The following is a 24,308-nucleotide window of genomic DNA, read 5'->3' as shown; positions in this document are numbered from 1 at the left end:
ATAGTTCTAATTGTACAGTGTTAGTTGAATATAGGCAACTGATTATGTGTTTGGCTCAAATATATACCTAATGCTGTTTATAATATTTTTCTATTTTAAATAGAATTATTTGCTAAAGCTAAAAATGGTGGCACAGATAGGATTTTTAAATTGTCTGAATTCATCAAACTATTAATCAAGATGAAATCTTTGGAATGTTCTAATATACCTCAAAACAGAAAGACTGAAGAACAAAGTGGTTCCTGAAGACAAAACTCATTTGTATCAATTTTTGAAAAAATAACATTCTAATAATTAAAAATAATGACATAGTTTTCCATTCCTACAAATATCTTAATCCTTACCAACTCCATTGTCCATAGAACAGCAGGAAGCTCATTGTAGCTTCAGCATGTCCTCAGAATGTCACATGAATTACTGACACAAAAATTAATTTCACTTCTTAGAAGGAAAGGTCAAATCTACATAGCATTGTGAGAGACTGGAAAGGAGGGGGCCTGCCCACACAGGATCCTAAGCAGAAACCCACAGAGAAGCTTTTTAGGGAGTAGAATAGAGGGTAACTCCCGCTGGCAATGTGCCTCACCATTTAAGACAAAGCCGGGAAGCTTCTAGTCATTAATGGCCATCTACTAGACAGAAGCATGTCCAGCCTCTTTTTGGCCCTCATAGACCTAACCAGAATTTTGTCTTCAGCTGGTTTTCTCCAATTTTTAATTAGTTTCAACAAAGAATCAGTAATTTCCTATTTGGAAAATAAAATTAATAATTTAAAGAAAGATAATCTCATTGTTTTTTAGGATTTGATTTATGTCTTCTCTGAAACTTCAATAATAAGATTAATAGATTATTTCTTTAAAGTTGTTAGGGATCAAAGAGATAGAATTTTGATTACGGATACCCTTGCCCTCAGGGAGCCAAAGGTCCATTGTTGTGTAGTTGTGGTCTCTTTCTGTAAAAAAAAAAAAGGTAGTGAAAATTGTTCTGTGAATGTTTTTGCAGTCTTTTTTAAAGACTGACGAGGACTGATAAAAAAGTAGATAAAAAGAAGGATAAAATTCATTAAGTGGGGCCATCTTGTTCCAATATGACAGAAAGTCATTTTTGCCATGACAAAAACCTGAAACATTGCAAAGAAACATCAGTTTATAAAGTTTTTAAATTAAATTTCATGAAGATAACTAATTTTTTTTTACATATATAACCTTGGAAAATGTAAATATCTTATTATGATAAGTAAGAAAAAAAATCTTAATTCCATGGAAACTCCATGGAAAAAAATCAGTTCAACGGTCACAGTTAATTTAAGAAGTATAAGCAGGACTTCCTCAATCAATGAATTTACTAAAAGTTGTTCTCTGACAATAACCCTGCTCTAGAGTCAGGAGGATTTTTTTTCTAGAGGATTTTTACACAGTTTTCAGAAGTATGTTTTAATTTCAATGGACAAAATATTTTAAATAACTGTTTTCATACAATAAGCATCAAGTCAGTATTAATTTCTCTTAAAATGCAGGCTTTTAATTTTAATTTGTACAATGAAACATGAAAAATGCATTTTAGGTAAGACTTCAAGAGAGATGCTGTGTTCTCTGTGGGAATACCAATTTACCATCACATTACAATGTCTTTGCTGTTTTTGAGGCTTACTCTGATGCTAATTTTTACATTTCTAGCTCCTGGACTTTCACCTTCTGGGAAAACAACAGATTATGCCTTTGAGGTAGATTTAATCAATCCATTCTTTAATGAATGACCTGAAAAAACCCACCTTGAGTACTTTGTTAATGCATTATCACCTCATCTGAAACCTGTTATTAACAGATGTTCCCTAATCCCATTATTTGGTTGGGCAAAGTACCCTGTTAGGATAATGGAAAGTAAGTTTTCTGATAACATGAGTAATGTCCAGAATATTGTCTTTTGTACACCCATTAAAATAAGACAAATTCCTGGTTTACACAGACTTTCCAACTTACATATGTCATATGTTACATCTTCTTTAGTTTTGTAATTTTAACAGTCCCAAAAAAAAAAGAGGTCCAGGTAATCTTTTGAAGCACAAATAAAGGAAGAATCAATTCTGATGAATTTTTATCATACTATAATTAAAATAATTACTCATTCAAATCCTGGCTCTTCCTAGTTCAAGAGCTGTAAATTAAAATGTCACCAGAGGCCTGACAGATAACAACAGGTCCATGAGCGGTCTGCTTGAAGCAGGGCTGATTTCACCAGAGCACAAGCCCTGTGCACTCAGTCCTGCGAGATTGCTGCTGCACAGGAATGCAGGCCCAAGTTGCCCAATTATTCAAGAAAGAGAGTAATCTGGACAGTTGCTTTGGGCTTTTTCATTCTTGATTTTCAGAGTTATCAGCCAAATTAAAAAAAGAAATTTAAGTATAATATGGTTCAAACAAAACATAAAATGGCCAAAAGTGGCCCATCATGCATTAGCGTAAAAGCTCTTCTCTCATCTGTAAACTTTATGAAGCCATGTTTCTCTTGTTCACAGCTGAATTACCAGAGCCAGCACAGTGCCTGAAACTTAGCAGACACTCAGTAACTTGGTTGGGTAGGAGGATGAATGGGCAGATGGTTGGAGGGATGGATGAATGGTTGGATGAGTGAATGAAGGGGAAAAAGATACACAGAGGAGACATTTAATTGGAAAATAAGAAATTAGAGAATTAATGTAGGTATGGAGGCAAGGGAAGGCAGGCATTTAAAACTGGGGGAACAATTGAGAGTTTATGATGTGTTTAGGAAAAGATAAATAATTCCATTGAGACTGGAGTTAGGTTAGCTTAAAGAACTTTGATGAATCCTAGGAGAAAAGGGGCATGATCTGGAAGGCCATGCTAAGAAATATATACTTTAGTCTGTAGACATTAAGGAACCATAAATGAAATGGTCAATTCTCTAGTCTTAAATCTAAATCCTTTTTTTTTTCAGATGGCTGTTTCAAATATTAGATATGGAGCAGGAGTTACTAAGGAAGTAGGAATGGCAAGTATTTAAGACTTTGACAGTCTTCAACTGTAAATGTTACATATCTTTTAAAACAAGTGCAAATTGACAGCAATTGAGTCCTTCATTTTTAGGAATGTACAGTGTTAAGTTTGCCAGAAGAGTCTATACAGTGCTACTGCAATCAAACCTAACTTATAAATTATTTTTACTATTGTAGGACCTACAAAACATGGGTGCTAAAAATGTTTGTTTGATGACAGACAAGAACCTCTCCCTGCTCCCTCCTGTACAAACAGTTATGGATTCCCTAGTGAAGAATGGCATAAACTTTAAGGTTTATGATAATGTGAGGGTGGAACCAACTGATAGAAGGTATCTTTTTAGTGTTGTTAATTAAGTGGAAACCAACACAAATTATTGTTGCTTAAAACTTGCCCCAGGCTTCATCTGATATTTTTATTTCTGAAAAATATGACATAATGACTTTTATTTTCCCTTCTCCAAGCTTCATGGAAGCTATTGAATTTGCCAAAAAGGGAGCTTTTGATGCCTACGTTGCTGTGGGTGGTGGCTCCACCATGGATACTTGTAAAGCCGCTAATCTGTATGCATCCAGCCCTCACTCTGATTTCCTAGATTATGTCAATGCCCCCATTGGGAAGGGCAAACCCGTGTCTGTGCCTCTTAAGCCTCTGATTGCAGGTAAAGACTGTTTGTTTGTTTGTTTGTTTGTTTGATTTTGCATTTGGCAAAAGGCCTTGGGAAAGGTACAAGCCAGGAATTTTAGGGCGTATATTTCCAAAGCTTTCTGATTTCTTCATTTCAATATAGCACCTTGTTTGGAGATCAAAACATAGCAATTTATTTATGTTTAAAATTCTCATCTTCATTATTGCACAGATAGAGACAATTTGGGTCAGTGGTAGGAGAGTTTGCAGATTTAAGCTATGAAGTCACTCTGTGGAGTTGGGGGACCAGAGGATGATCATAATTTACATATCATTAGATCCCTCTATTGACAGGTTTTTCTTCTAAACCCCTCTCTGTTTTGTCCCATTTTGCCAGCCACTGTGGAGTTTAAGGGGAACATTCACTATTATTTCTCTGGTGTGACTCAACCCTTTCTTCCACATAATGGCTCTTCAGCTGACCTGGGCCTTTGTCTCTGCCCTGGGACATGTGGCCAGCATGGCAGTGTGTCCCTGGGCAACATCTGCTCTTTGGCTGTTTGGGGCACAAACGTGCAAACCCAAATCAGAATAGCTTGTCTCTTCCCCACAGATCTTGAGATCTTTCAGTCTTTTCTTCCCCCCTGTTTTATGGCTGTTAGCATATTACTGTTTAGAGTTGTATAGCTAAAATGTACCAACTGGTAACTGGAAAATATCAGTGTAAAGTTTTGTCCTCTCTCTTCAGCCCCTCTTCTGCCCTCATTGTGAATAGGCCTTGTGACAGGATAGGAGTGAGTTGATGGCAGATGAACTGCTCTGACATGAATGAGCAATCAGCAGGGAGCAGCATAATTGATGGCTGGCAAATGGAACCCTCTCGTGAAACTGTGTCAGCATCACCCAGAGGGTGATTAGTAAAGTTCAAAAACTTGACAGAACTACAAAACCGCAGAGCCGAGGAAAGGCAGAGCATTACTGTGCTTGCTGCCAAAAGGGAATAAAGATGTCTTTTAGAGAGGCAAATATGAGTTTCCTTGCTAGAGATGCTGAGCATTTGAATACCCAGCTGCAGCTGCTTAAACTCTGGTGCTAGAGGAGTCTCAGGTCCCCAGAACTCCTCATTGTTAATACAGAAATAGACATCACACATAAGTGTTTAAAACACATGTGTGTAACATAGCCATGGACATCATACATGCATGTTAACACAGACTCAGTTCACCCATAGTCATCAAAGTGCACACACCTGTTATACATGTTACTGCAGACATGGACATTGTACATGTTAAATATGCATGTGTATTCATGCAGGCACTGGCGCCACATATGTTAATCTGGCATGTTAATGCTGACAGGCATCATACTGTTATACACACATGTTAATGCAGTCACAGACATGTATGATGCACGTGTGTATAGTTATACATATACAGACTTTAAGCAAGCAGTAGGAGCAGCAAAGCTTCCTTCTCTCACTTTGCTCCTTATTTCCTAAAGCTGAATTAAATATCTCCACTGACGTTTATTGAGATGCTTTATTAAAATTGGAATTATTTTGTTCAAGTCCCAACTACCTCAGGAACTGGGAGTGAAACTACAGGAGTTGCTATTTTTGACTACGAACACTTGAAAGTAAAAACTGGTAAGAACTTAACCCATGAAAAATAAATTTTTTAATTCTCTCTCTTAGCTTTCAACCACACCCCCTTTTCTTTAATTAATATTTAAAAATCAAGGAGTTATGGGGTTAAGGAAAGAGTATGTGTATATACATTTTCCTTCTTTTCTCAAGTACATGTAAAAATATGAAAAATTTAATAACTTCTTTTTAAGAATTACCTACAAAAGCATATTGAAATGCCAAGAATCTGGACTGGCCATTTTTCTGTCCAAGTTAGTGACTATATGTCAATGATAAATGGTTATTCCCTTTCTCAGATATCTTTTTACATTTTAAATCAATTTCATTGAGATATGATTTTTATATAATAAAATGCAGACATTTTAAAGTCTGGTTTGATGACTTTTGACAAATAGATACACCCAGATAATCACCACCCCAATCAAGGTACAAAACATTCCCATCACTTCAGAAAGTTCCCTAATGCCCCTTCCCCATCAATCTTCCAAGCCCCATTTCCAAGTAACCACTGTTCTGCTTTCCATCTTCTTTGTCCCAGCTAATGTGGGAGAAATATCCCTCTCCTTGAGTCTGCTCAATATCCTTCCAGGCCTTTGTAGCAGAATAAATTGATGTTCAACCACACATTTATAGTAACTTCTTTTTTAAATTAAATTTAACTATCCTTTGACATTATTAAAGATAATAATAGTAACCAACACTTAATTCTCCCTTTTCAAAAAATTTTACATATTATCTAATGCAATCCCTAGAGCAGCTCTGTGAGGGATGGAAGCCCTGTGTTATTATGGTTTAATCTTACAGAAAACTCAGAGGGGCTAAATGACTTGCCCAAAGACACAGAGTAAGTTGCAGAGCAAGGACCCAAACCTGCAGTGGGCTAATAAACTAGCTCTCTGGAATTTAATCAGCATATAAGCCCTGATCTGTAGCATTTGCCAATTTTGTGGCATAAACACTCCCACCATAGCCAATGATGTTACTCGCCCTGGAGCTGGGAACAGCTGAACATATTTGGCTCTTGCAAACCTGAAAGAGCTTTAGCTCTACTGAAAAACCCAGATTTTTGACTCCAAACATCTTCCCACTGCCCCTGATGCTTCCCTACATGAAGATGAATCTTATCTTTGTAGGATAATTTGTTCTCCTAAAGTTACTTAATTTTTCTTTTAATGGTATGCATACCTATACCACTATTGAAAATCCCTGTCTTAGGCATTGCTTCCCGAGCCATCAAACCCACACTGGGACTGATTGATCCTCTGCACACCGTGCACATGCCTGACCGGGTGGTCGCCAACAGTGGCTTCGATGTGCTTTGGTAGGTACCAGTGCCACCTGGGGGGCACTTTTCAGTACCTCGGTCTGTGGACAGTATTTTCTTGCTGAAAGCACTTGCTGAGCATTCATTGATTAGAGCTCGACAGTAGCCATAGCTTTGGGGGACATTATCCCCTTTCCTAGATGAAAATATTAAAGTTGTAAAGGTGGGTGACTAGGTGAGGTCCAGGTGAACCACAAACATGCTGCCCAGGGTGGACCACCCCAGCTACAGCTACAGCCACAGGGACACAGCATGGAGATAGATCATTTGGAGCTGGCGTGCAGCACCTCAGAGCCGCAGCACCTTCTCTAGGGCCACACTGACCAGGGAGCTCCCCGGGCTGCTGCAACATGGGAGAGGGCAGGAAAGGGGGCTAACATTTTCCTGGGCTGGACTGTGCTCACCAGGTCTGCAGTCTGAACACATCTTCATTTCACCACAGCTCTGTGCCATACAAAAAAGAAAACTGACTTTGAGATGTTGGTAACTTGTCCAGTGCCAGACCACACGCTCCCTGGGCTTCAGCTGCCATATGTTGATGGTTCTCTAATCAGTGTTTCTAACCACAGGCCTTGCTCCTGGGCTCCAGGCCATTCATTCCAGTGGCCTCACAGAGGTCTCATGGGCACTTCACACTCAGCAAGTCCCAATCTGCCCTATTTGTACATGCCCATTCGTCCACATTCTAATATCTCTGAGATCAGAACATATCTTAAAATCTGTGGCATGGCAGGATGGTTTCCTCCTCATGGTACGTGCTGTGTTCAAAAGATGGTATCTGCTTCTCACATGTGGAAGAGAATAAATCCTCTAGGACTAAAAACTATAATTTATACAAAAAATAGTTCATATTATATTGTGTTCCCAATGCATCATTGATCTAGATGGTCATGTTCCTTTTCATCTTCTGCAGTTGATTAACTAGAATTGATGGCAGGACAGCAGGTAGAGGAAACTCTGAAGCTTTGTTTCTGAAATAATCAATCCTGAGTATAGGGCATGTAAGAAAAAGGAATTAGATTTATTTTTTCAGCCAAGAATTAAAAATAATGGTGGATTATAAGTTTTACAATGTGCTGGGTACTATTCTAAGTGCCTTACATATGTCAACTCATTTTTTTCACAGAAGCACCATGAAGATGTACTATTATTTATCCCCATTTTAGAGTCAGAGGGAGATAGTGACACACCCCCAGGCCCACAGCAGGAGGGTCTAGTGCCAGGATTCACACATGGGCGACTGATCCCAGGGTCTGTCTTCTCACACACAATACCATACTCCTAATAGGACACTAGGTTAACTATGACCCTTCTTGGATAATATGACCTTTGATCAATGCAGTGTATAAAATGGTAAATATATCCTGCGAGGAAATCACTTTTTAGATTCAGTGCTATTCTTCATGATTCAAGTGTTTAAAAATTCAACATCATGAAGACTTAATTTGCATTAGAAAGGGGCCATATGTAGTCTTACACATACAGGCCAAAAATACTGTAGTACTGTTAATATAAACTTCACTGTGTTAATTTCTGTAATAAGCAGTGACTTGTGGACAAGAAGCTGACTAGTGGAATATATTGTGATTATCACCGCTACATAGCATATCTGCAGTGGAGTGACTACCAAAGTTTCTAAGACAGTTTGTAATCTGAATGGAGAAAAGAAGGAAGAGGATGTTTGCAATCTATGTATTTTAAGTATTTCTTGTCAGCCACGCCCTGGAGTCCTACACCGCCCTTCCCTACCACATGCGGAGCCCCTGCCCTTCAAATCCCATCGCCAGGCCAGCATACCAGGGCAGCAACCCGATCAGTGACATTTGGGCCATCCACGCACTACGGATTGTTGCTAAGTATCTGAAGAGGTACGTCACCCACAGGGGATAGAAACAGAATAGAAACACCACATTCTACCCTCACATAAAATACTGCATCCCAGATCCTGAAATATCCTAAACAAGTCTGTTCACCAAAGATCAGTCAGAAGAAAGACGCATCAGGGCCCAGCTAGCCCTGGAGATGGGGAGGGAACCACATGAGGACAAGTGAAAACTGTATCCTTCCCTGCGAAAAGGTAAGGCTGCAAAGGGACAGAATAATGAGCCCCTGGTTTATAGAGGATGAGGATAAAAGGTTTTATCATCAAAACCTCAAAACCAAAGCTAGGGTGAGGGAAGATGTCCTTTGAGATGTGGCTTCCAAGGGCAAAAAGAACCACAGAGGCAGAGGTTGGCTGTGCCCATCCAAGCACTGCCCAAAGGCACACAGAATCAACCTATTGAGCAAACTAAAATGCACTAAATTTAAGAAATAAATGTATACAGTCTCATCTGTCCCAGGAAATACAAAAGACTTCCAAAAAAGTTTTGAAAGATTTATGAATGACACAGCTATAACAGGCTCCTGAGAGCAAAGATATACTTAAAGATGCAAGCTGATTCCTCAGGCACTAAGACACATACAGTCAGACTCATAATGTACTTACACATAATGGAGGGGAAGGACGCTGCTGATCAGGCCTAGATGTAAGCACAGTGCCTCCTCTGGCCTTGAGAGGGGACTTGGGCTACATCCTATAGTCAAGCATGAGAAGGGACGCAGAACTATTTCAGGCTTGCAGAGACCATCCAGAAGCATGGCAGCTTTTGACTGAGTAGAAGCAGATACAGATAATGGTCAGCCATTGTGTATGACAGGGACAGGAGGCTTGGCAGAACAGCAGTGGGCAGTGAGGGGTAAAATGGACAGAGGAAAGGTGGCAGCTCCGTCATCTGCTATTTCATCTGGCTACTCAGGGAACAGTAACTAACAGGTTTTGGAAAGGAGACAAATGCCTAAGCAATCTAAAGGAAAGGAAAAAAGCCTGTAGCCCTCATAATAAAAGCCCTTACTCCAGGCAAAATCATGATAACGCAAGTGAGAAGTGGTTCCCTTGGCAGTCTTGGGCTTCCTCCCTGGGGCAGGGCCTCTGAGCAGTGTGTGCAGAAAGGCTGAGCTGCATCTGAAAAGGACCTTTGAGAATTTGCTCTTCCAAAAATGTCCTTGGGGACAGAGAGAGCAAGCAAAGGCTCGTCCTACAATAATATCCCACTTCCACAATAAGTGTTCAATAACATGCAGTCCCCACAGATACCAAAAGAGGCCCCCAGTGGGTCTGATTAGGGCAGTGTCACAGGAAGAAAGATGGCAGGGCAGGCTGCGTGTAGCCTGCAAGTAGCCCCAGGCGACAGGGACTCAAAACACCAGGCTTGGGCCTTGTGCCTTCTGATTATATGTTTACTCTAAGCCCATTCACAGCTGCAGTCAAGGCCATTGACAAATGAAGAAGAATGAGTCTCCGGGCATTTTTCTAGAGCAGCTCTCAGAGTCCAAGGGTCAGTGATTTGCTTCCCCTGGCACTTTTATCACATGAGCAGCCTGACAGTGTATTTATTATGCCTTCACTGAGTTCACTGATGAGAAAATATGTTTCCCTTCCATTTTTATTTAGAAGACAAGCTGTCATTTGAATAACTTGCCTAATTTTTCTTTTTACTGGGTAGCTTTCTTTTTTTCCCAGATCTTTCCCTAAGGTGGCTCTTTGTTAAGTAGGAAATACCTATGTTGATATGCTATTGTTAAGTATTTATATCATCCACAGGGCTATCAGAAATCCTGATGATCTTGAAGCAAGATCTAATATGCACTTGGCAAGTGCTTTTGCTGGCATTGGTTTTGGAAATGCTGGTGTTCATCTGTGGTAAGCAAATTTGATATTTTATTTCATCACCTAAGCTATTGCTTTTAATTTGTGTGTGTGTGTGTGTGTTAAAATTTAAAACAGGTGGTAAGATTTAAATATGCTATAGAGAGAAGAAATTTAATGTAGAGTCCCAGAATATTTTTTAAATTCAAATGTAGTTTATTGGGTCATAGATTTTTTTTGATGTCAGCTTTATTGAGATATAATTCACACACTGTTTATTCACCCACTTAAAATGTACAATTAAGTGGTTTTTCGTGTATTCACAGAGTTGTATAACCATTACCACAATCAATTTCAGGATATTTTATCACCCTGTAAAGAAATCCCATACCATTTAGCTGTAGCCCTTCAATCCCCCAAGTAGCTACTACTCTACTCTCTATCTCTATAGATTTGCCTATTCTGGGCATTTTATATAAATGAAATCATATAAGATGTGGTCTTTCATGTCTGGCTTCCTTAGCTTAATGTTTCCATGGTTCATCCATGGTTGTATCAGTATTTCATTCCTTTTTATTGTCAAATAACATTCCATTATATGGACATACCACCTTTTATTTATCCATTCATCAGATGGTGGACATTGGGATGTTTCCACTTTCGGACTATTATGAACAGTGTTACTATGAACATTAGTGTACAGGTTTTAGTGTGGACATATGTTTTCTTTTCTATTGAGTATATACCTAGTTGTGGTGTAGCTGGGTCATATGGTAACACTATGTTTAAATTTTGAGGCACTACTAGACTGTTTTCCACAGCAGCCGTGCCATTTTCCATTCCCACCAGCAGTGGATAAGGGTTCTGATTTCTCCACAGCTTTACCACATGTCATAAATTTTTAAAACTTCAAATTTTTCCAAATTTTTTTTCCAAATGTCTCATGAAGAGAAAGAGATCAAAGTCTTTGTCAGTAGTCCAGAATTAATGTGTTTGATCAAAACTTCATTGACATGTAGCCTTAAAATTGAATATCATTGAGCACTGGGAATTAAGAAGAGGCTTTGCCAGGGGCAGTGCAATGAAATGGTCACCCTGCAACTCTGCTGCTGAGGAGAGCACAGTCCAGCACCACCTTTCCAAAAAGCAAGTGAGCAGAATTTACCCAAAGCTTGAAAAATGTGTGCTTATACCCTTTGGCCCACTAATTTTACTTCTAGGAATGTAACCTAAAGGAATAATCATGATATGATCAAAGAACTTAGTTATAAGGTTATTCACCTAAGTGTTATTTATAATTGAAAATTTTGGAGCCAAACTAAATTTTCAATAGTTTGGGAATGGTTACTAAAGTGTAGTATTTAAAGAATAAAATAAAGCTATTAAAAATGTTTTAGAAGACTAGAAAATGGTATGGAAAAATGTTCACATGGAATATTAAGTACCAAAGTAATGTTTAAAACTGTATGGACAATATTATCATAAATTAAAGATATACATAAAAAGACAAGAAGGAAATAATCCATAATGGTTATCTTGAGGAAATGAGATTACAGATCATTTTTACTTTTTTATAAAGAACAGATGCAATTGTTAAAGAAATCAAACTAAAATATTGGATATTGTTAGAAAGGTACTTTTGAAAGCTACATGAACCCTTTCACATCATGAAAGGACACTAAGTAATAATTTCCCAAATACTATGGAGTCTGAGAAAGATAAAGCACATTTCTAAATGCCCATAATTCAGAGAACTGATAGCTTCCCATCTGCCTTGTGGATAGATAATCATATAGTCCACCAGAGTAATTCATCTTTCTATGAAATGTAAATATTTTGGTGAATAAGCACAAAGTTATCTAATAACCCACATTAAAAGAGTTACAGACCATGCATTTCGTTTTCAACAAATTAATTGTGAATACATTAACTTCACACAACGTACATCTTCTGGGTCACCTAGAAAATTATAATACTGTCCTGTTTGTTCACTAAGAATTCAAGAGGATATCAAGAATTTTTCCGTTAAGACAAAACAAACAAAACCCAGTAACAAAAATCATGGTACCCTTTCTTGGTAGCCTTTCAGGCTAGAATAATCATTTATGATCCAGCTCCATCAGTATGTAACATTGAAAAGGATGTACCAATCTTTGACAGGATAGATCACTGGCAGGTCAAGCTTGCATGTCTAGCATAGCATATCTTAGCTTGTAAAACTCCCACTGACACTGTCAGCTTGTGCAGAAGCACACCGCCAAGGCAGTGCAGAGCAAAAGAGAAAGCACATACCCTGGAGCTTACTGAAGAAACTTCAAAGTGAATCCTCGATTTCTCCAAGATCATAAGGAGCGAATTCTGTGTCGACATTTTTTAACAGCATACAATTCTATGAGCATTTGAATTTGAACATTTCAGGTTTTCATTAATAGTAACCCAAATGTCGAATGCATAATAATACATTCTTGTATCAAAGAAAACAGGACATGTAACTTTGTGAGGTTATGATACTGTCAAGAGACTGCGAAGGACGATCTGCCATAAGAGTATCTTTGTGTTGTTGAATTTCTCACACCTGCATGTCAACATATGGACTTTCTTTCTCTTCTAGCCATGGGATGTCTTACCCAATTTCAGGCTTAGTGAAGACATACAAAGCAAAGGATTATAATGTGGATCACCCACTGGTGGTAAATAATCATCACATATTCTTTAATTAAACCTTGTATTTCTTGCAACTGTTGTAAGTGTATTTGTCAATTCTGGATTGCTTGGAGTACAGGGTAGAGCAATTTAATATCTAGAATATGCAAGCTAAAGACCAGCTTTGCCCCACCAGTCACTGCATTTCTTTTCTCTCCAGCCTCATGGCCTTTCTGTGGTGCTCACCTCTCCAGCAGTGTTCACTTTCACGGCACAGACATCTCCTGAGCGGCACCTGGAGACAGCAGAAATACTGGGTATAAACCATTACTCATAAAGCTCTGACCCACATTCATGGAGATTTCCTAGGGTTGCTTCTGAAGATAAACCATAAAGGGCGATACCCATAAATGTTGCTTTGAGAGAGTTTAATAATAAATGTCAGTGACCTGCTCAAAAAGTCCTATCTAGGACTAAATTTCTGTGATTTTGCTTCTAATAGTCAATTAACAATGAAATGGAACCAAATATCACTATGTTGAGTTTGTAGTAATATTATTTCTACTGTTCTCATCCTCAAGGAAAGTAAAACTCTTCACATACTGTTATGTTATAAATGGCTTTTGCTGTGTTTAATAGCTAATAAAAAAGTCTAAAACAGGAAGTAACAGTAAATTCCCAATTATAGAGAATCTAAAAAACTAGACATTTTATAAGAAGAATTTGTTTGCTGCTCTGTAAAATAAATAATGTTTATAACAAGATGCCCATGGTGCCTTTAGAATCTTTCAAGAAATAAGTTCTCCTTAGGATAGCTTTAGTGCTAAGTCAAATTTTGGTATTTTTCTAAGACAAGAACTCTTGTAAGTAGACTTGAATATTTGATTCACTTTCAAAACATCTATTCCCTTACTTGCATTTAGGGTAGGAAGGGAAAGGCTGAAAAGAAAAGTTCATTATACTCTTCTAGCTCCAGCCGTTGGAAAGATTATTTCCAGGAAGGTAGAAATGACCACAGACATCCTTCTGCGTGTGCTGCTTCACCTCTGGCCCTCTCACTCTCTGATGTCTGTGCTCTCGCAGAGTTCCAGGAGCTGTGCTGGAATGTTAATGAAAGAAGCCCAGGGCAGGGAAGAGGTGCAGGGGGCTTGATTTCCAGCGTGTGCTGCGGGAAATACGGAGGCGACTTTACCAAAGATCTGGCGTCCCTTTCCATTTCAGAGTGGGAAACGAGAGGATGTTGTTCATCCGTTTGTTTGGATTCAGAGTAGGCAGTGTAAATAGGAAGCTGGATGTATGGTAAATGGGAAAATCTTCAAGAACTTAAAGCTAACATTCCAGGCAATCAACTAAATTAATGAGAATGCAATTCCTGTTAAGCAAAACTCAGGCTGGAAGAACCCATTGATTCTTCCTTCTTGCATAGGAAATTTTGTTTAATATTATTCCATACTTAGCCATTAAATATTTTGGTTCCATATGTAATCTTAGATTCGCTTAGCTTTATACCAATGTATTCTCTTTCCTACCCTCTCTTCCCTCTCTTTTTTTCTAAACAGTTCATAGAAAAACCCAGAGGTTTTGATGGTGTGTTTTATAGCAGCAATCCCCGGAACATAAAAACCTCATAAACCTTGTATCATGTTCTCTTCTGCACCTAATCCATATTTTACTGCCATACAGACTGGTCTTGTCAGGCAAGGTTTACCTTCCTCCATCTGCTCATCCAACTAGCCCTGTATCTGGTTCTATTTATACCTTTTCTTGGATTGCTTAAATAGTTCTCACTGTAATAAAAGAGAAAGATTAAAACTGATTTAATCATGTGCTTCAGTATTATTCAGGAGGTGAACAATACATTCTAATCTCCTTTTGAACAATACAGAGAAAGTGCACTTGGACAATAGCATGAGGCATTTTGGGTAATAAATAATGCTACATTACATTTTTAGAGTGCTTCACTTCCTGGCAGTGGATTAGTTCAACTAGAATAGGCTGGGGGCAGGAGTGCTGAGGGTTTGGGATCAGTTCCCTTCCTCTGGGAACTCTCAGAGCTACCTTGCCTGAGGGCAGAACCTGTTGGCTCTTCCATATTGATGTCTCTATGATTCTGTATATTAATTATTGATTATGTTCAAATTCTGCCCTCACAAATCTCCAACCCTTGGCAACCTTTCTCCTTCACCAATTATCATCATTATCTATCTATTAAATGCTATTTTCTGAGAGTCTTCATATGTTCTTAGTTCTGCCTGACTGGTTCTGTAATATTTATTTAGAGGATCCTGCCCTGCCTTTGATAACAGAGTCCAAAACAAGTTTTGTAGCTATATATGTCTTTTCCCAGCCACATATAATATAATCCATTTTTGTCATTTTCCTTCTTTTTGGAAGTTAATGTTGGAATTTCTTTATATATATATATATATCCTTGTCTTACAAGGTGTTTACAGAGGGTTTGTGTTTTCCTAAAACATTACTGTGAGAAAAGACATTGAATGCATACAACTCTAGAGGTCAGCAAACTCCGAGCCTTGACCATTACAAAAGCTGTGTTTTCTCCTACAAAGGCTCCATCCTCCTCATCAAATACTATCCCTCTTTCTTGTCTCCTTGTGCCCCTTTTCTTGGCTCTGTTTCTCTTCTCACCGCACAAGGTGTGCGCAACTCACTGGGAATGTGAGAGCCAGGTTAGCCGCCCCAGCTGACTTCTCTGCAGAGGCTCTTGAGAGTCCACAGGCAGCCTGGCCCATCTGTCCTCTGCGGGGTGACTGCTAGACGGCCTCCATGTGGAGGCACAGCTGTGCCCTTACCCTCAGTGTTAGGAAGCCAGCAGCAGGCTGTATAGTCAGCTATGACTGGATTACACCCAGGGCCACCCTCCTCTCCCTCTCCAGTCAGTGCTGTGTGTCTTCCAGGAGCCGATACCCGCAGTGCCAGGATCCCAGATGCTGGGCCTGTTTTGGCAGACACGCTCCGGAAATTCTTATTCGATCTGGATGTTGATGATGGCCTAGCTGCCGTTGGTTACTCCAAGGCTGACATCCCCACGTTAGTGAGAGGAACGCTGCCCCAGGTAAGAGACGCCGAGTGTCCTCTGCCCTGAGTAGCGCAAAGCTGCCGGATAGCCAAGGTCCACTGGGCAGATGAAAGCCCAGGGGCCCTCCAGCAGCTCTCAAGTGCCCCATACCCATGGGGTGTGAATACAAAGACTCCCTCACCTTTATATTCTTCCATAAAACTGTGGCTGTGTGAAACTTTTACAATGCAGCTGAAAGGATCCTTTATAAAAATTCAAGGCAAAACAACCAATTTATCTTGAGGTATGGCAGAATTATTCCCCTTTTCTCCATTTCTGCCTTTTTAAGAGTCCCCTGTAAAACTATGTGAAGGTGTTCCAGAAAGGCCACTAATATTATTTTCCACTATAAAGAGTTACAAATTCCTACTACTTTGTGAAAACTAAACATGGCCTTTAAATTAAGACTATTACAAAATCACTTTTTAATATATTCAGGAGACTTTATATTTTATTCATATACATATGGATACATATCTGTGTCTCTTTGAGTCTCGTTTCATTTATTTAAATGTCCCTAAAGAACTTAAACTGCACTGCCATCCTTCACTTGGTAGAGTCATACTAGATGTACAGTTTCCCCTCCCAAGGTTCTCATAAAGAGGGATTAGTCCCCATTTGACCTCTCTTCCATTTAGATACCCTGGTGCTATAGCATCACATCATAATAAGCCAACACCCTGTTCCCTGAAATTCACCACAAAATAGACCACCCGATACACACATGCTCAGAGCACTCACTTAGTCCTCCTGTCCAAAAAGGAAAGTTATGGATCACTTAAGCACTATGAGGAGAAGACACTTCTGCCCAAAGTTGAAGCATTCATGGATCTATCCCTGACATTAGGACAGAGTAAACAGCAGGAATAGCCATTTGCACAGCACCCTGCTCACCACAAGCAATGGAACTTTGCCCTCACCCCACTCCAGTGAAGCAAGGGCCTCACACTAGCTTCTTCTCCTCTTAGCAAGTGCTTAGAATTTTGAATACCTTATCGCTCACATAAGATAATGTTTGCATGGAGTGGGTTCACCGACTTACAAGTAAGTCCTCAGGAGCCCAGCAGGTAATAGCAATGAACAAAGAAATTTAAAACAACAGGGAGTAGTAGGGATTTTGGCAAACTGGAGAGCACATGATCCAGCTCATTCTATAAACCCCTTTTCAGACACAATTTATTATTTCTAAGCAGAAAGTCAGGTCCCCGTGTTGGTAGAACTCCTAATTTTTAAGAAAACTCAGCAACCTGGATGTTTGTATTGAATTCCCTGATTTCCCAATGTGCAAACTAAACATGGCCCATGGGCCACCAGCTTCCCTGATTTAGACTCAGGTCTAGTTGACTCAGTTTCATCTGAAAATGTATACGAATGTGAAAAAAAACGAGCCTCAAAATACAGTAGAGCCCCTAGACTAACTCATAAACCATTAGTTCTAATCCACAAATCCAAGGGACTAAAACAGCCAAAAAAATACAACCATCACATTTATTTTATCCAAACCTACTAGGCTATAAGCTCCATGAATGCAGGAACCTGATTGTTCTCCTCATCCATCCTCTATTGCACCTCAAAGGGGCTAGTAAACATGTTAAATGAACACATACCTGAGGCCTCTCCAGTATTCTGTCTAGGTGAGCTTAATGGCTGAATGGTGGCTGAAAGTCTAAGTTTCCTTAGACTTTATAGAACTCATCCAATGATAAGGAGCCACGAAAGCCTGTCCAGGGACCCAGAGACCAAGTAGTCCACCACAGCTTAGCCTCTGGCTCTTACAGCATGGTCCTGGTGAAAGTGTCCATTCTGTAAGAGGTCCTCTGAAACATTCTGCTTGTTTCACCCAGAAAAGTGTTCAGGAATTTGACTTGCAAGACTGGCATCCATGATTTTCAGATGAAATTGTATGATGTTCTCAGCTGTATAATTGCTGGTGGCAGTGTATCTTCAAGCCCCCAGTACATATTGGCAAGTGCTTCTGTTTTACTTCTACTGTACTCAGACTTTCACTTTCACAAGCTATCCCAGACAGTAACAGTCCCAGTCTAACATTTGAGAGCATCCTCTAAAATAGCAAATTAATTAAGGATCATTCCAAATGCCTCTTTGCACACGTCATACTGGAAAATCACAGAGAGCAAAACTTTAATTAGACAAAAACTGATTTCTCAGTTTCACCAAAGATGCAAGGTATATTGGCTCTTCTGAATATAAGCTGTGTCTATAAAGTAGGAAGTCAGGACTTCCTCAAGTTGTATTCATAAAGCCACACCAACACGTATGCTGCCTTTTTTTTTACCTTGAATGTGTTTTCATGAATGGGAAAAACATAGTTAATTTCAATTAATCAGCACTAGTTACATGCTGGAGTCAATATGAGATGATAGATAAGTATGGGGGGAGCTGCTGGGAGAGATTATAAGAGAGGTAGAGAAAGAGACTGATTCACAGGACTTCAGAAGGAATCTTAGAAATAGGCTTGTCTGTTTGCAGATGAAGAACTACTGTGGGGTTCTTTGTTTTTTTTGGCAGGAGTGAACATTTTATAGGAATGCTATGGCAACTTCAGAATTTTATACATATGGCAGACTAATCTCCACTTATTAATATCTACAGGCTTTAAGGCAGTGAGAGGGATATCCTGGCTCCTGCAAAGAACATTGACAGAATGGTTTCGTGTAGTCGACATTTGATAAAGCTTCTTTTATGTTCAGCAACAAGGGATCGGTTTTCTCTGGAACAACCAGGCCAGTATTCTTGCCCAAACACCACAGCCCATACTGGTGGCAGCAAATAGCAGCCCTGTGTGCAGAGGCTTCCAACCGCCATAGCCAGGCTGAAAAGGGAGCCGGCAAGAATAAATTAATCTTCCAGGCAGGATTTCTGAAACCTCTGGAAAGAAACATTTACATTTCAAATCAAAACATTTCATTACTAAGGAGAGTTGTCTACCAAAATGAGGACTTCCACTCCCTGGCAGACAGGCCAGCTGAAATGTTGTTATTTTATGAATGTGCTAAAAGTAGTAGTCTGGATTTAGTTCAGTGCACACGTTAATCGGTTCTCCTTCAGTCTTGCATGTCCATAAATAATAGCCCACTACTGAACACGACTTAATTCTGAGTTTAGCTTTTATATGGCATACATGAGGTGTGTGGGGATATGTCACAAACTATATGTCCTTGCCCCCATTTAATTAAGCAATTGTTGGGGGTGATAAATGTGAAATGGAACCCCAGATCAGCTTGGCCTGAGGTGCTTCTGAGGGTCATGAACCACTTCACCAGAGATGAACAGGATCACTTCAAGGGCCTTTGAGATCATCATACAAGACTCTCTCCTGTTATAAACAGAATAATGTGGCAGTAATCTCTGGCAATAGCAAAATGCTGAACTTCAGTTTTTTGGGCCGCAAAACATATACATAGGTCACCATGAACAAGTCTACCTTGCTATGGATTTTCAAAATTCTTTAGTGTCTAAATGCCACCTTGGCTCCACCCATCCTCATTGACACTGTCCCCCATCCTTCTGCCATCTGTCCATCCATTCTTCCTTTTTCCAATTAAATTTTTAATTGTGGTAAAATATGCCTGACATAAAATTCATTATTTTAACCATTTTTAAGTATAAAGTTCTGTGCCACTAAGTACATTTACAGTGTACTATCCATTTCTAGAACTTTCACTCACCCCAAATAGAAGTTCTGCTCCATTGCTCAATGGTAAACACTAACTCCCCATTCTCTCCTTCCCCCATTCCCTCGTACCCTGTCTTCTACTCTCTGTCTCTATGAACTTGCCTATTCTAGGTACCTCATTAAGTGGAGTCATACAACCTTTGTCCTTTTATGTCTGCATAATGTCTTTACTAAGCATAGTATCTTCAGTATGTCAGAATTTCATTCCTTTTTGTGGCCAAATAATATTCCATTGTAGGGATATACCACATTTTGCTTATCCATTCTTCTGCAGATGGACACTTGGGTTGTTTCCACCTTTTGGCTTTTGTGAATAATGCTGCTATGAACATTGGTGTACAAATACCTGTTTTAGTCCCTGCTTTCAATTCATTTAAGTATATACCTAGAAATACAATTGCTGGACCACAGGTAATTCAATATTTAACTTGTTGAGGAACTGTCAGACTTTTCCATAGAGGCTGCACCATTTTACATTCCCATCAACATGCATGAGGGCTCCAATTTCTCCACATCTTTACCAACACTTATTTTCCTGGTAATTCATTGTGGTAACTCATTGTGGTTTTGATTTGCATTTTGTCAATGACTGATAATATTGAGCATCTTTTTCATGTGCTTATTAGCTGCATATATATATCTTATTTGGAGAAATAGCTATTTAAGTCCTTTGGCAATTTTTGAGTTGTGTTGTTTTGGGTTTTTTTGTTGTTGAGTTGTAGTAATTATTCTGAATATTAATCCCTTATCAGATATATGATATGCAAATAATTTTCCCATTCTATAAAGTGTTGTTTCACTCTCTTGTTAGTCTCCTTTGATCCATAAAAGTTTCTAATTTTGATGTAGTCCAATTATCTATTTTTTTCTTTTATGCTTTGTGCTTTTGGTGTCATATACAAGAAATCATTGCCAAAGCCAATGTCATGAAGATTTTCCCATTGTCTTCTAAGAGTTTTAAAATTTTAGCTCTTACATTCAGGTCTTTATATTTAGGCCCATTTTAAGTTAATTTTTGTATACATCCTTCTATCTTTTCATTCTTCCTTTTACCTGAAAAAGACTTGTTGAGGTCCTACTATATGCCGTACATTGTATGGGATATAGTGAGGACAATTAAGTCTCTTCCCTCCCTTGTGGAGCTTACATTCTAGTGAGAGGAAACAGACAACAGACATCTATCAAATCTATAAGTAAGATACAAATGAAATCATTTCAAATAATGATTAGTAGTATGAAGGGAAACCTAGGTAATGAGATGAAGAATGATTTCACAGGGACCAGTGTGAAGGGAACTTCAGCAAGGGTGGTCAGAGAAGCCCTCTGACTGCAGATGGAGGCAGCCACATTAAGATCTAGGAGAAGCGTTCCTGGCAGAGGGGAAAGGCCTTTCACCCTGAGATGGGGAAGATGACTATTTTCAAGCTACTGAAAAGGGACAGTTGGGAGAAGAGCCGAGCTATTGTGAGTAGCCGTCAGATGAGGGTGGCGCCAGAGGCCATGGTCTTGTTCTATGTGCAGTGGGAAGTCATCGGAGAGCCTGAAGCCAGGAAATGTCATGAGTAGATTGATACTGGGAAAAAACTCGCTCTGGCTGCTGTGGGAAAAATGACCTCTAGGGGGCGAGAGTGGAGCAAAAGTGGAAACTAGACTTTGAAGAGAGACCTTTCAGGTTGGACAGAGAGAAGTGTGAACGTGACTTAGACTTGGGTTGTGAAGGAACAGGAGGGGAGGAGTGGTCGGATTTGGGATTTATTTGGAGGTAGAATTGACAAGACTTGCTGCTGGATTGAACTTGTAGGGAAGTAAGAGGAATCAAGGATGACTCCTATGTTTTCGCCTGTGTGACTGGGTGTCATTTCTGAGATGAGGAAATGTGGGGAGGGAGGGAGAGTCAGAGTTCCGTCTCGCGCATGTGAATTTTGAGATGCCAACATCCCACCACCACCACCATATTCATTAATTCAACAAGAACCTGTGTACTGTGTGTCAAGCCCTCTGGCAGGTGTTGATCAGAGAATGAAAACAGCCCTGTGCTCACAGAGCTGCCTCTTCCACCAGGTATACTCCCAGACAAGCTTATCACAGGAAAACAGAAACACCCATGAAAAAGAAACCAAAAAACTGGCACATCTTAATTTCGTTTAGGCCCAGACATTTGGACACAGGGTAGTCATTATAATATCTTTGGATCCCCTGTCCCAGAGGGAGGGATCAAGGAGCCACTGATGGAAGTCTAACTAGCAATAGCACGTGCTGTGTCTCTTTGCCAACTCGATGTAATAATCATTGGAGAAATTAAGCAGACCACTGAATTTGTTTGGGAAGGTAGAGATTAAACCTTAGTTAATATTTAAAAAGGAGTCACTTTTTGCCCTTAGCCAGAAAGTTAATCCCCTAATGAATGTACCTTAAGTCCAGGTTGCAAAATATAGTCTTTGAAGTCAAGAGTGGCCGGGTTTGATTTTCCCTGGCAGCACATGCCGTTCCTGGGACAGTGCTCCCCACACAGAGAAACTGGCAGAGGCTGATGACCAGCATGGTTTGGTCACTCACCGTAGAAGGTATTTTTCCCAAGGTTGGTTGGATCTTTACATGTGGGCAGAAGGCTTTTACAAGGGCATACGGCAAGGACAATGGCTTTTGAACGTTTGGCGGGAAAAAGGTGTCTCTTGATATACTTCTGAGTTGGAGATCAGCTACTACAAAGCAAACAAGAAATTTGACTTTTAAAGATATAACTATTATCAAGTCGTTGTTTCCTATGACCCAGTTAATTACATAACCTAGTAGCTTTTACAGACTGTCTTTTCAAAGTCCTGCGTAACACCCTTTGTTTACTGTTTCAGGAAAGGGTCACCAAGCTTGCACCATGCCCTCAGTCAGAAGAGGATCTGTCTGCTCTGTTTGAAGCTTCAATGAAACTGTATTAATTTTCATTTTCACTGAAAGAATTACCATTGGCCACCATAGTTCTGAAAACAGAAGTTAATCTAGCCAGAGCTTTGTCTTTTCATCTCCACATGTAATTTGCCTGTTTGCAGTTTGAATGTGATATAAATTTATCCTGCAGAAGATTCCTTGATGCTCAAAGTCAAGCTATTTCCATAAAATAGGCTGGACAAATCTCCACTATGTGCGACATTGGGCCAGACCTCAGGAGTCCGTGTTCCTTCCCCAAACCTCACAGACTGCCACTGCTCCATTTATCAAATGGGTAAAAATTCAGTATTTATCAAAAAGGTAAATGTATATATTCTATGTCCAATCTAGAAACTTATCCTACAGAAATACTAGCACAAGAAATATGTCAAGGATATTTCTGGCAGCACTGTTTTCTAATTATAAAAAATGTGAAAGAATCTAAATATTTATTAATAGCATATAGATAAATCATACTATATTAAATAATGGAATGCTATAGTGCCATCAGTAAGAATGAGATAAATATATTGGAAATATGTCCATGATACTGCAAAATTGGAAAAAAGTATCTTGCCAAAGAATTATATATTAATATGGTCTGATTTTTACTTTTTCAATTACATATATACATACGTCTATATAGAAGAGAAAAGAAGAGAATATTTTAACATCAAAATATTAAAAGTTACCACTGGAGATAGTTACCACTGGAGATATGGAGTTTAGGGTATACAGAATTAAAAGAAAATGTTCATAGTTTCTCTTTTTATTTCATAAACATCTGTATTGTTTTCTAACAATATACACTTTCTAATTTTAGAAGGGAGAGAGAAAAGAAATAAAAATATTCACTTTACTGTTTTAGGTCAGATTCATCTCATTTTATAAAAATACTAGGAACTAATAATAGTTTAAGGTAAAAACAAATCCAAAAGGGTAAAATATTAGAGACTGATTCTCTGGTGAACAAATTGTCCTGTTGAGAAAAACACTAACATCCTACCTGGTAATTTCCTCTTTGGAAAAACATCTTTGGCACTCAGAATAAATCAATTCAAAAAGCAAGCATTGTTGTAGTTTACAGACTTCAGCCTAACAGGTACAATGTAAGCAGCATGATCATCTGTACCATTATCCCATCCTGCAGAAGCTTCTACGGCTTATTTTCCTCACTGTAGCTACCACACTAGGTTTGCCTACTCAAGCTTCAGGAGTCTAGATCTCAGGGTACTTATGGATTTATTCCTGTTCTAAATTGAATTAAAGGTTTAATCAAAGGAGTACCATATATAATTACATCAGGATTTTTTTTTTAATGGATAAGAAGGGCCTTCCTTGGCCATTCAGCCTGCCCAGGCCCATTTTCTCTACATAAAGATCTTTCTTTCCTTGAGATCTTTTTAATAACATTTAAATAATTTTATTGGGAGTTTTATCTAATTACAAACAAAATATGTTCAGTACAAAAAACTGGTAGTGCAAAGACAAACACAAAAGAAAATATTTCTTCATATTGCATCACCCAAAAGACAGCTACTGTTAAAAATGAGTCATATGTCCATTAATATATATATTATAGATAGCTATATATGTATATATATTTTTTCTTAGAAATGGCATCAGTAAGGTATAGTTTTAATTCTTACAGAACATTCAGATTCTTTAT

At 38.9% G+C, this 24,308-nt stretch overlaps 1 protein-coding gene across 5 annotated transcripts in view; it reads left to right on the top strand.

Annotated features, from left to right (window-relative positions):
• ADHFE1 (alcohol dehydrogenase iron containing 1) overlaps positions 1-23,503 on the top strand; it is a 30,460-nt gene extending 6,957 nt beyond the window's left edge. For 3 of the 5 annotated variants that reach the window (XM_036886231.2, XM_036886233.2, XM_036886234.2), the window contains exons 3-14: positions 1,677-1,723; positions 2,956-3,009; positions 3,191-3,345; positions 3,479-3,675; positions 5,209-5,286; positions 6,502-6,607; positions 8,326-8,478; positions 10,254-10,352; positions 12,910-12,988; positions 13,162-13,258; positions 15,860-16,017; positions 22,567-23,503. In XM_036886231.2, the coding sequence (XP_036742126.2) occupies positions 1,677-1,723; positions 2,956-3,009; positions 3,191-3,345; positions 3,479-3,675; positions 5,209-5,286; positions 6,502-6,607; positions 8,326-8,478; positions 10,254-10,352; positions 12,910-12,988; positions 13,162-13,258; positions 15,860-16,017; positions 22,567-22,650 (1,307 nt within the window). In that variant the 3' untranslated portion in view covers positions 22,651-23,503. The remainder of the gene's footprint in view (positions 1-1,676; positions 1,724-2,955; positions 3,010-3,190; positions 3,346-3,478; positions 3,676-5,208; positions 5,287-6,501; positions 6,608-8,325; positions 8,479-10,253; positions 10,353-12,909; positions 12,989-13,161; positions 13,259-15,859; positions 16,018-22,566) is intronic. The other 2 variants (XM_036886235.2, XM_036886236.2) reach the window with 1 other exon arrangement.
• Positions 23,504-24,308: the final 805 nt, after the last annotated feature.

Source organism: Manis pentadactyla, chromosome 3 (genome assembly GCF_030020395.1).
Source record: "Manis pentadactyla isolate mManPen7 chromosome 3, mManPen7.hap1, whole genome shotgun sequence".
NCBI classification, from domain to species: Eukaryota; Metazoa; Chordata; class Mammalia; order Pholidota; family Manidae; genus Manis; species Manis pentadactyla.
Note: the sequence above shows the minus strand (reverse complement) of the source record. Positions and strands in the feature narration are given on the sequence as shown.